The sequence below is a fragment of the Sinocyclocheilus anshuiensis genome, unplaced genomic scaffold (genome assembly GCF_001515605.1).
Source record: "Sinocyclocheilus anshuiensis isolate Anshui unplaced genomic scaffold, SAMN03320099.WGS_v1.1 scaffold222, whole genome shotgun sequence".
Taxonomy (NCBI): domain Eukaryota; kingdom Metazoa; phylum Chordata; class Actinopteri; order Cypriniformes; family Cyprinidae; genus Sinocyclocheilus; species Sinocyclocheilus anshuiensis.
Window position 1 is genome coordinate 1261212 of NW_015542408.1, and position 12042 is coordinate 1273253.

At 34.5% G+C, this 12042-nt stretch overlaps 2 protein-coding genes across 2 annotated transcripts in view; one reads left to right on the forward strand and one right to left on the reverse strand.

Moving 5' to 3' along the window:
- The window catches only part of LOC107693092 (JNK1/MAPK8-associated membrane protein-like), a 4945-nt gene extending 1320 nt beyond the window's left edge, over nt 1-3625 (forward strand). Inside the window, exons 3-7 of the mRNA XM_016492338.1 lie at nt 586-740; nt 1778-1984; nt 2068-2249; nt 2773-2849; nt 2943-3625. Of these exons, the coding sequence (XP_016347824.1) occupies nt 586-740; nt 1778-1984; nt 2068-2249; nt 2773-2849; nt 2943-3161 (840 nt within the window). The 3' untranslated portion in view covers nt 3162-3625. The remainder of the gene's footprint in view (nt 1-585; nt 741-1777; nt 1985-2067; nt 2250-2772; nt 2850-2942) is intronic.
- Nucleotides 3626-4272: 647 nt separating this feature from the next.
- ccdc175 (coiled-coil domain containing 175) lies at nt 4273-11436 on the reverse strand. Its single transcript, XM_016492312.1, has 19 exons — nt 11370-11436; nt 11106-11191; nt 10460-10571; nt 10170-10305; nt 9657-9885; nt 9446-9568; nt 9240-9349; nt 9069-9150; nt 7298-7434; nt 7088-7198; nt 6935-7006; nt 6259-6394; nt 6050-6178; nt 5791-5929; nt 5405-5484; nt 5176-5328; nt 4982-5084; nt 4845-4888; nt 4273-4434 (listed from the first exon to the last, which is right to left on the reverse strand). The coding sequence occupies exons 1-19, from the start codon at nt 11434-11436 to the stop codon at nt 4273-4275; spliced, it is 2211 nt and encodes a 736-aa protein (XP_016347798.1).
- Nucleotides 11437-12042: the final 606 nt, after the last annotated feature.

Genomic DNA, 12042 nt, shown 5'->3' on the forward strand with positions numbered 1-12042 from the left:
ACAATCAGCTTGTAACACTCCAAAGAGAAAGGAAAACTTGAAATCGCATCATATGACCCCTTTAACATTAGTTAACATGAACACGAATAAACCTTTACAGCATTTATTAATTTTGGTTCATATTAATGTAAACATATACTAATGTTTTTTTTAATCAAATGTTGAATCTGTTAACATTAGTTAATACAAATGAACTTATTATAACAAATTAGACCTTATTATTATACGTTTTACTTTTAGTTCTACACATGTACAGGTGCGTCTCAATAAATTAGAATGTCATGGAAAAGTTCATTTATTTGAGAACTACTGTCAGTTGCACTCTTTAAAATAAAGGCTCTTTATAGGTGTATGATTCCATGAAGCACCTGATGGTTCTTTTAAAAAAGGTTCTTCAATAGCATTGTTGCAAAAACCCCCTTTTGTAAACTTATATTTTTAAGAGTGTAATGCAACAGTAATCGCCTGGTCATTCGAGAACAGTTCTGCTTGTTCTGATGTATGATTGGAGAGTTGGTGGTGTTTTGTGGACTGGATTTAATATTTTGGGGTTTAATAATAACCTCCATCACTCTTATTATCAAGGTTTGTCCTCGTGGCCAGAGAACTAACTATGAAAAGATATGTGAGGAATGCAGCGGATCTCCTGAGCTGTATGATTGGCTGTACCTGGGCTTCATGGCGATGCTGCCTCTGGTCCTGCACTGGTTCTTTATTGAGTGGTATTCTGGGAAGAAAAGGTAGCCGGCAGAATTTCTTGTTCTAAACAATAGTATGATATATGTGGCAATATTATTGTGCGGATCTGATTAGTTTGTGTTTTGTTTTGCAATATTAACCCTCAAAGTGATGGTTCACCCAAAAATGAAAACTGTGTCATCATTTACTCGCCTTTCCACACCTTTATGCTTTTCTTTCTTCAGGGTTTCTGCAGGTTTTATGAAGGTAAATTTAAGACCAAGTAAAGAAAATGTAAGGAATCAATACGGTCTCTAAATGTAAATGTCTTGTAGCAATTCATTAGAATATGGAAATAGCCTTTGCTGCAAAAAAGTGATAAATATTTACTTGAGAAGCAAAATGACAAAATAAGAAGTCTTGTTTTTTGAAAAATTGAACAAAATGAAGTGAGTTTGTGATTTAAACAAGAACAAATATCTGCTAATGGGCTCAGAAGAATCCACTTAATTTACAGGGAAAACAAGTTTTCATACCCCGCTGACATGTTTGTTCTTGTAATACGCATAAACTCGATTAATTTTGTTTAGTTTCTCAGAAAACAAGACTTTTCATCTCAAGCAAATGCATTTTTAGATATTTGTATTGGCAAACAGAACAAAAATACTGAGTAAGATTATTATTTTTCTTTCTTCTTTTGTAGCGCATGCAACGTTTAATGCCATAGCTTTATGAATTTAAGAGTTTCAGCTGTGATTTATGACCTTTTTAATGCCTTCATTTGTGGAAGGGGGACTTCAGACTCACAGAAATCACATTTCTCTTGAGAAGCATGGTATGAAGAATGTTTGCAATCAAACAGTTTCTGTTCTCGTTGACTTCCATTGCATTTTTTGTTTCATACAATTTGATTATGAAACATTCTTCATAATATCTTCTTTTATGTTCCGCTGAAAAAAGGAGCTCATACAGGTTTGGAATGACATGAGGTTTGACAATGAGATTGCCATTTTTTGGTGGACTGTCCCTTTAAACTGGAATAATGCATTTTTTAACGTGAGCTTCAAACTAACCTATGCTCTCTTAATATCATCTCCAGTTCTAGTGCCCTTTTCCAGCATATTACCGCTCTGTTTGAGTGCACAGCTGCTGCCATAGTGACTCTGCTTCTCAACGATCCTGTCGGCCAACTGTCTATTCGTTCCTGTGAGGTTAAGGTGCTCTCTGACTGGTACACCATGTTGTACAACCCCAGTCCCGACTACGTCACCACTCTGCACTGCACGCAGGAGGCTGTGTTCCCTCTGTGAGTGGCCTTTGCAAAATGATATTTTATTTGATTTGAGACACCAGTTATTTCTGCTGCTTTCTGATGACCTGTTCTTTTAGGTACACCATCGTGTTGATCTACTACGCCTTCTGTCTGGTTTTTATGATGCTTCTGCGGCCACTTCTGGTTAAAAAGATTGCGTGCGGTTTAGGCAAGACCGATCGTTTCAGGAGCATCTATGCAGCGCTGTACTTCTTCCCCATCCTCACTGTCCTGCAGGCAGTTGGAGGAGGACTTCTTTGTGAGTGTCACTCTTTTCTTTTTTAATGAACATTTGAAAGTGTTCCTAGTTGACATCAGTATTATTTTACTATCACTGAGATACTAATATAGATTAGAATAATATCTTGATTCTTTAATTATTTTGATATTTTCTGTTTTAATTTTCTGTTGATTTAAAATTTTAGTCATTTTGTTGTTTTTGTCACTTTGATTTTTTTTTTTTTAATTCTTTTTATTTCAGTTTTAGTTATTTAAGTTAAACTAAATGAAAGTCAGCAACTAGCTGAAATTAAAATCTGAATTATTTTTGAATTAAAATAAAATTAATTTTAAAGTTAGTAACAGTTTTAGTAGTTTTATTTTTATTAGCTTTTATAAAATTCCTTTTTTTTAAATTTTTTTTATACATTTTATTTTTATTGCTATTTTTTTATTTCAGTTAAAGTTTATTGTCTTTCAAGTAACATTTTTTTATGGTTTTAGTTTTAGCTAATTCTAATATCTCTGGTTGACACTTGTATTTCCCTTTCTTATTTCATCAGATTATGCATTTCCATATATTATTTTGGTCTTATCTTTGGTCACGTTGGCAGTTTACATGTCAGCTTCGGAGATACAGGTAAATACATTGTGTACTGTTTTTTTCCCCCATAATGCCTTTTATTTCATTTTCAAAGACGTGTTAAAACTCTTTGTGACTTATCTCCCACAGTCTTTCAAAAACCTTGTGGCTAAGAAGAAACGCCTCGTGGTTCTCTTCAGCCATTGGCTCCTCCATGCATATGGTATCATTTCCATATCCCGACTGGATAAACTGGGGCAGGATTTGCCGTTGTTGGCTCTGGTGCCTGGACCTGCTCTCTTCTACCTGCTGACGGCCAGGTTCACAGAGCCAAACAGAATTCTGGCAGAGGGTGGGAATGGACACTGATGTCACTTCCTGTGTAGGAGAATCACCTCCCTCAAACTCACGTTAGAGACTTTTAATTTAATGACACCTTTGGCAAGGACACCAAAGAGTCATAGTCATTGCTCATGATATAGTATGTTGCCATAAAGTTTTCTTTTAATACTATTTGTTGTTTGCGTGTATTGAACAGAGATCAAATGAAATACTTTATGAAGAATGTTCTTACCTAATTGTTTTTCTTTGAATCCTGAAAGCGAATTTTGGAAAGTAGTAGTCGATGTTTTTGTAAATTTATGGTAACTTAAGTATATATGACTCATTTAAGTTTTGGTATTTTTTGTGATTTGTACCTGTTGTCAAGAATAGAAACAAATCAACAATTTGTTGTAATGTACAATGTATTTTTTTTGTGTGTGATAAATATGAAACAGCTGGTCTGTGAATCTCCTGACAGCCCTGATGTTAACCATTTTCATATGACAAACTTTGTTGTGCCAAAAATAATTGTATGTATTTACACGCTTTGTTTTCATGCATGGATAAAAGCTTAACACTATAAAAGGTATGCTGTGACAAATTTGCATGTGGCATTATATGATTGTTTTGCTGCTGAATATGTAAATCTGCATACACATTGTATTGTGAGAATAATTATGTAGTTTTCAATGTTCTCAGACCCTCATCCTCACAACTTGATTAAAGATTTCTCTTATTAAGGATGTATATTTATACGTTCTACAGTGAAGTGTGGAATATAACAAACTGATTAGAGATATTAATGTTTTACAGTTTTATTCTACATGTAGTAGTATATGTTATACATGGTGGTGATTTACATTCATTGCCATCAGATCTATGAAAATGAATGTTTGTCAGCTGTGTTTGACTTGAATAAACTGTGACAGATTTTCGCATAGATGTGATATAATTAACAAAGATTAATACATGTAGAAAATAGTTTGCTCATTAGTTCATGTATTCTAATGCTCACAAATGAAACCTTATTACCCTACTCTCTATAGTCATCCATTTAAAATTATTATTAAATATTTAAAACCTGCTCTTAATTATTGAAGTCTCTGTAAAATAGCTGTTAAATGTCAGAAGATATTGTTCCATATTAATGTAAAATCTAAGTGTTTTTGAAGTTTGGCTTCTCTAACACGGAGCTCATGCCTACTAACTCTTTCTCCAGTCTGTTGTTGATGTCGCTGACGTGATGTTTTCTTTCTTGAATCCTCACTATGAGATTGTATATGTTCTCCACAATCTTTTGGTCTTGATTTGCAGATTTCTAATGTAAAAGAGTCCAGATTAGTTCATTTATTGTACAGTAACATCTGATAAAGTCCTTCAGCAAAACATCAAGTTCAGAAAAAGGTTTTTAAGAGCCACATCAGAAAACATGCAAGTTCATCAGTTTAAAGGAGCGTTCTAGATTCACTGCATTAATCTTGATGAATAACATCTGTTGCCAATTACCATGGAAAATATTTTTGGCATCCCTCACTTTACAGGAAATTCTAAAAGCAGGAAGCGCTTCCATTAGACTTCCTTTGTAAGTGCTTTACTCTACACACAGTTTTGTATTTTATAAAAACCGAGAAATAACTGACAGCACTCCACAGGTGCTATTGATTGAGATCATTTATATTGAACCAGGAACGTTCCTTAACTGTATTGTGTTTTGAAGTTTTCTTGTACCTCATTAAGCAGCATATTTGAATTCCAGGTATCTGTTAGAGTCTCTGGGAATGGAAAAGAGACATTATTGGTTCTGGATCATTATACTAAAAGCAGAATATTTTTAAAATGTTAAAAGTCATTGTCAGAAGACTCACTAAAGAGGGACTGCACTTCCTCGTTCATCCATTCGACCTCTTGCATATATTTTTCCTTGTCTTTCTTTGCATCCAATATTTCCTCCTTCATTTGTTCAATGCGCTGTTGAAAAAAGAAAATCACAGTTGAAAACATCTCAAGTGGCGTGCTAACAAGGGTATGTGTCTTTGTGCTGATTAGTGTGAGTTTTCACCACATGCAGGCGACTGTTTTCCACCGTAACTTGCTCCAGCATGACCTTATTCTCATAGATGCTTTTTTCGACTTCACTGATCACTGCAGCGTTGGTAGTTAGCATCTCCATATGCTTGGCCCTCAAAGTCATTAACTCTCTTTTCAGATCTTCCTACAAACATACAAATGGACACTAAAGCCATCAAGTAAACTAGCACACGATTGGAAAATGCTTAGTTAATGTTGACCTTTGGTTGTAGGAGAGCAGCAGTATGTTTTGTGACCTCCTCAATGGAGACCTCAAGATGTTTTCTTTGGGCTACCAGCTCTGGTAAAAAAGAAAAACACAAATTTCTTACAAAAAACATTTAGAAGTTCAGGTATCCTACAAATGCCATTGAATTTGCCAATGCGAAACTGTCAAAAACATCCATTTACAGTGCAAAAGTAAATCTGTATTCTTTCTCATTTCTCATATTTGCAATTATAGAATGACCCACTTATATATTGTAAATCATATCTCATAAAGAAGCAAACGCTAGCTGAGAAACAACAGGTGGCCAGTTCGTGACTCCATAGTTCAGGTATGGTGCAGTGTTGAGCTACATGAGGAGAATAGAAATGAAGTTTGTACCTGTTATTTGTTTTTTTAAAGTCTGATGTTTGAGGTGGTCAATGTCAAACTGAGACTCCACCGTCTCTAAAATCGACTCCTGGTCCTTGAGCTCCTGCTCTTTCTCCGTATGAGCTTGAGTGATTGATTCTACATCCCTCTTTTGAGACACAAGACATGCATTTTTAGTTTTCAGATGCACGCTTAGCTAAACCACATCCCTCTTGAAATGTTTTATTGAGCCTATAATAAGTGTATGAATATGGATTCTCTCTTTTACTGTAAGATGTTGAATTTCAGCCTGGTAGTTCATTTCCAGTTGTTTTCCCACTTCCTCTAAATTTGCCAGCTCTTCTGCAAGATCCTTTATCACCAAATTCAATAATATATGGTTCTGGAGTTTCTTCTTCTACAAAAACAACAACATGCCTTAGATACAGTGACTTCTCTTTGCATTTCCACCACTACTGTCTAGTGTTTCTGTCAGACCTCATCAAGCAGCTCTCCATATCTCTTCTCTGTTTGCTCGATGGCTGCATTGATCTCCATTACATACTCCTCGTTTTCCTCTTTAAGGGTTTTGCGAGATTGATCTATTTTCTCTCTCTCAGCTTCAACCGCTGCCCTGGATATAAAAATGTTAATGTGATAATGACCATGTAAACAATGATTTGAGGATGAATAACAATTCTCAGTGTGACATATGTAGATCAAGTTAAACTCGTTTTAAACATTATTCATTTATTTTTTCATTTAACCACATTTAAACATGAATTAAACCAGCTGAAACTTTATTTGTTAATTTGCTGAATGATTTATCTGTTTTATGCATTTTATTATTTCAGTTTTTAATGCATTGATTTTTCTCTCTAAAAAATTTAACTGTATTGTTGTCTTGTTAGCTAAACTGTGCATGATAATAAAAAAATACTAATTAATTTATACAATTAATTTATAAAGAAAAAATGCCAATTTCTTAACAAAGAGAAGCTTTATTCAAGATAAACTGCTTGTTTTTCGTGTTTTCAGTACTACGTTTATTTGGGGTATATGAATTTATTATTTATTTATTATTGTGCACAATTTTGTTTCTCAAGTACATTTTGCAGTTTAGTTCCCTGTAGAAGATATATCATAAAAGATTCAAATAAGATGTTAAACAGACCTGCTCGTGTTGTGTTTGGCCAACTGACCTTCCAGTTCCTCCAGAGTTTTTTTGAACATATCTGCATTGATTCTGAGAGACAACCACACAGTATGAAACCATTTACTTGTAATGTAGTAAGACAAAGTCATAAAACAAAAGACAGGGTCATACATGTTAGCGTCGTGAAGCTGTCTCATCTCTTCTTTCATGTTTTTGATTTCAAATCTACATTTGGCAATGGATATAACGTCTTCATCATGTCTCAGTTTATTCTCCTCTAACCTAAAACAAAGGAACACATTGATCACTTGAAATCTAAACATTTCAAGTTAGTCATCATGATAAAGCAAAGAAGAAAGAGTATTAAAGAGACGAATGTACCGTTTGGACAGACTGTGTTGTTCAGCAATCACATCATCTTCCTCTTTCCTCTGAGTGCTGAAGATGTCTGACAGTTTAGCGAGGGGCTCTGATAGAGCACTTTTCACTTTCTGTTCTTCCTTTATCTCATATTCAATCTGAGAAGAAATCACAGCTCCTTACAGTGTTAGGTAACGGATTTAGACCCAGATTAAATTTCACCATCATCTCTCGGTGGAAACGAGGGATGGATTAGATCCCCAAAATCAAAAGAATTTAAGATCTGTTACATGAAATATTATACAATGTTAAAATAATAAATTAATATTAAGCATTATATTATATATTGAAATATTTTAATATGCATTAAAAAACATATACTTAAAATGTAGGTTTTCTGCATGACATTCAAGCACCTTCCACAAATGTCATTAAAATGTCACTGATATTGAAAACCATCCTGTCCAATTGTTTTATTAAAATCAGAATAAATGAAATTCAGTACAATCAATACTACCATGAAGTTTAAATAGACAGACAGAGAATTTCTCTCTCTTTCTTTCTTTCTTCTTTATGAATGAATGAATAAAAATAAAAATTAAACTGAAAAAATAAAATTAATTTAAATTAGAGTTATCTCCAAACCTCTACAACACCAGATATAGAATATTTCTTCTTCTTCTAGATAGTGGTGTTTTATTCATTGTAGTAATACTTTTATTGTTTAAATAACTGAATGAGCTGCAAACTGTTTATTAGTCGATTATACCTTATTTAAGGCTATTCTATTTAGGTTATTGATTAAGAAACTATTTTTATTAAGCAAGCTTCATTCATAATGTTTCCTCTTTTAACCAATATGCAATTTTGCACTGGTAACGGTGTTATTTAGTATTGTTTATATACTATTATAGTATTTTATATTTTGAAATAGCTTGTATTTTTATATTTTCAGTTTCATTTTAATATTACCATTTTATTTTATTATGTGTTCTTGTCATTTTTATTTATTTATATTCCATTTATTTATTTATTTTAAAGGGGTCATATGATGCGATTTCAAGTTTTCCTTTATCTTTGGAGTGTTACAAGCTGATTGTGCATAGATAAGATCCCTGAAGTTGCAAAGACTAAAGTCTCAAAACCAAAGAGATATTCTTTATCAAAGTTAAGACTCTGCCACGCCCCCCTAAAACGGCTCGTTCTAACACGCCCCCACATATCTACCTCACTATGTGGAAATATTTGCATAATGCTGCCCAAATGTTCATGCAAAGAAAGAAGGCGTGGTTTCAATAACCGCAGTTAGTGTTGAAGCAGCCATGTCAGGGAGACGCTGTGTGTTTCAGTGCGAAAGCAAAAGCATAATGATCTTTAAAAAAGCATCATATGACCCCTTTAACACTGACATGTAATCGCCTCCTGTATCTTGCATAACCAGCATCACCGTATACCGTCGGTAGCCTAGACAGATATATGGATAGATAGATGTTCATGTATCCAGACCAGGTGCAGATCTATTGACTGCTTGAACTATCTAACATCTAAGGGCAGTCCAGCACTCAGCTGTGTTAAAGGTCATCTATGCACATTGTGTCTTTGAAGGAAAGCATTTTAAAAGCTCAATGTGATGGTGCTCAGCGGTACCGGCCAGAGGCAGGAAATCGATGCTTCAGATCTGACATCTAAAGACAGAGATTTGAGGGTTTTGATCCCGTCCGAAAAGAGTGTATTATGGAGCATCCATTCGTTTAGTGTCAGGAGTTTCACAAAGATGTCTACCTCTACTTACCTCCACCATCTGCTCCTGAAGGACCTGAACTTTCTGCTCAATTGCTTCTGCCAGTTCAAGAAGTTCACGCTCATGAGACTCCCTGTTGATTATGAATAACAAAAGCTGATTTCTGTTGACCAGAGGTGAAGGAAACAGCACTGCTTGATGTTAAAACCAGTCACTGATTACGTTTGACGATCAAGTTCGTCTTTCTGACTTTTCTCCTCATGAAGCCATTCTTTGTACATAATTTTAGATGCTGCCATTCTTGCGATGTTTTTCTCCATCTGGGATATATGCTGAAACCAGATGAATAAAGCAAGCCATACCAATCGTTCTATGCCAACATTATTGTAATATTGTTTAGACACTGTACAAAGTATGTAGATGCTTACTTTTTTACACTGTGTGATTGTCTCCTCCTTGTCTTGGAGTTCTGATGTAAAGATATCCAGCTCCTTGCGTGTTCCTGCATTGATTTTTCTTTGTTCTTTAATCTTAAGAGCAATTTCCTCTATCTAAAGAGGGAAAATATGAACTGAATCACAGCTTTTGAGTGAAAATATATCCTGTTTTGAAAAAAAAAAACAAACAAGCTCAGTCTACCTCTATTTCCACAGCATGTTTGCTGTCAGCAAATGTTTTACTCTTCTGAATCATGTGTTCTTTTAGGTCCTGTTGGGCCGTTTTCACCTGGACAATTTTGTCCTTCAGTGACTGAATCTCATTCTGTTTTTCTGTTAACATCATCTGTATACTAGCTTTGTTTGACAGCTGCTGATTCATCTGGTCAACATCATCTTCATAGTTTCCTTTAATGTTTTCTTTCTCCCGACTGAAATATAATTACAGGAAGAATTAAACATGTATTTTATCATATTTGTGTGTTATTTCTGTGGTACCGAACAAAATAATGACTGTTTTCAAACAGGTTTCTCAAACACTCCCCTCAACTGCCATTGGTCAGAAAAAAAGATAGTCCTACCCTAAATTATTTCAATTGCACTGAATAATGTATGCACTTCAGATTTAATGAGTATGGGGGAGGTAAATGGTAGAAATAGCAATGTGAACTACATTTCCCATGACCCCCTTCAGTCAACATGTTTGAATACTCACATCAGAGCAGCATTTTCTTGTTCAATGTGTTGTTGCTTCTCCTCCATGGATTGTATGTCATCTACTACAGTTTTCAGCTCAGACTGAAGTCGATTAATCTCTGCAGCATTGTCTTCTCTCGCTGCAGTGACACAAGCTTCAAAAACATCAACAAACAACTTTAAGAAGTTACCTGAGCAGTTTCCCAACCACCATTATGCTACAGGTGAGTTGTTGCCAGAGATGGCCCAATATTTAGACTTATACTTCATGGATTCAACAGTTTTCCAAGGATTTGTGGAGGAACTCACCTGATATTTCACTTCTGATGTCATCCTCTAGGTTCATTGTTCGATGTCGAAGCTTGCTTGTCTCAATAGTTTCAATTTCAAGTTTCTCGCGTGCTATTTTTCTAGATAATTCCTAAATACGAATGCCACAGTGAAATGAACACATAGCCTACATGGGTCATTCCTGTCAAGCAGTATCATTTTAAGTCTGTAACGTGTACCGTTAGCAGGATATAAAGTGATATTGATGTTTGAGTGTTTATCAGTTAAAACAATATTTAGAATAGAAAAAAAATAGTTTGAAACAATTTGATTAGAGAAAGGAATATAATAAGAAATGCCTGAAATTACCAATTTATTTAGATTTATTTTGTTAGATGGTAGCCTGTTGTGGATTGCACTCAAAATGGCAACATCTAGTCAAACTAAACTGACTCAACTATGACAAAAGAAACAATTTGATATGATTTTCATCTCTTAAAATTCTGAATTTCATAATTTATACAATTTATAATGTTAAAGGACATACATAAAGGACATGACTGCGTAACAGAAATTACACATTGGATATATACTAAATATTCTGAATATTTTACCCATTTTTTGCAACCCACAACCCATGTATTTTATGATTAAAGTAAAAAAATATGTAAATACTTGAAAATACCAGCTCTTTAATGGCTTCAGCTGTCTCTCTCAGGTGGTGACTTGCTTCTTGACTAAATGAAACCCCTTCTTCCCTCAGTCGTTTATCTGTAAGGTGTCAAAGAATTTATCACTTCACAGATAGGCTAAATTAGAGGTCAATTTATATAATTCATATATCGATAATGATGGCTTCATATTGAAATCTGTGTTCTTGAAGTATTTGCCGCTAGTTGGCGTATTAATTCGTGCGTTCACAAAATAGCCTACAAAGACAGTTTCTTACCTAACTCGCCCAAATGCTCTAAGGCAATCCTTACAGCTGGGAAATCCGGCACCAAACAAACCGCCATATTATTAAATTATTTTATTTTTAAACGGGAAACGGACGACCTAACAAACGATAGCCAGAAGTTCCACGATTTGAAAACACAGCAGCAGTTTGACTCCAAGTTCATCTGTGTACTAAACATGTTGGCATGACGACCGTCATAAAAAAAAATGTATTAATGTTGAAAAAATCATATTATTATTATTATTATTATTAGCAGTAGTAGTATTTTTGTAATACTTTTTTATTTTTAAGGCAGTAATATACAACACTTGGCAACCATAGTTTCAAATTCCACCAAAATACTTTGTTGCGTTTGTAAAATTCATATATTGTTCTGTCCTTTTAACAACAAACAGTGATTATTAATGTGACTGCAACTATGGTTCAATAGTAATTTTGTTGTCATTTATTTCAGTAGCCCCTCACTGCAGAACAAAGATCCAGGGGGCGGGGTTGGATCCACATCTAGGGGGTGGAGATTTTAAGTAGTTTAAGTCTTTGGTTCTGTTAATTGTGATGATTTTGGCTCACAAACAAAAACCCACCAATTCACTATATCAACAAATTAGAATATGGTGACATGCCAATCAGCTAATCAACTCAAAACACCTGCAAAGGTTTCCTG

What these genes read in the sequence shown, in the direction of transcription:
- ccdc175 (XM_016492312.1), bottom strand. Translation starts at nt 11,436, where the DNA reads ATGGCGGTTTGTTTGGTGCCGGATTTCCCAGCTGTAAGGATTGCCTTA. An exon ending in CAGCTTCACGACGCTAACAT is followed by an intron (nt 7,007 to 7,087) that starts GTATGACCCTGT and finishes GTTGTCTCTCAG; the next exon opens with AATCAATGCAGATATGTTCA. An exon ending in CTGAAATTCAACATCTTACA is followed by an intron (nt 5,930 to 6,049) that starts GTAAAAGAGAGA and finishes GTGTCTCAAAAG; the next exon opens with AGGGATGTAGAATCAATCAC.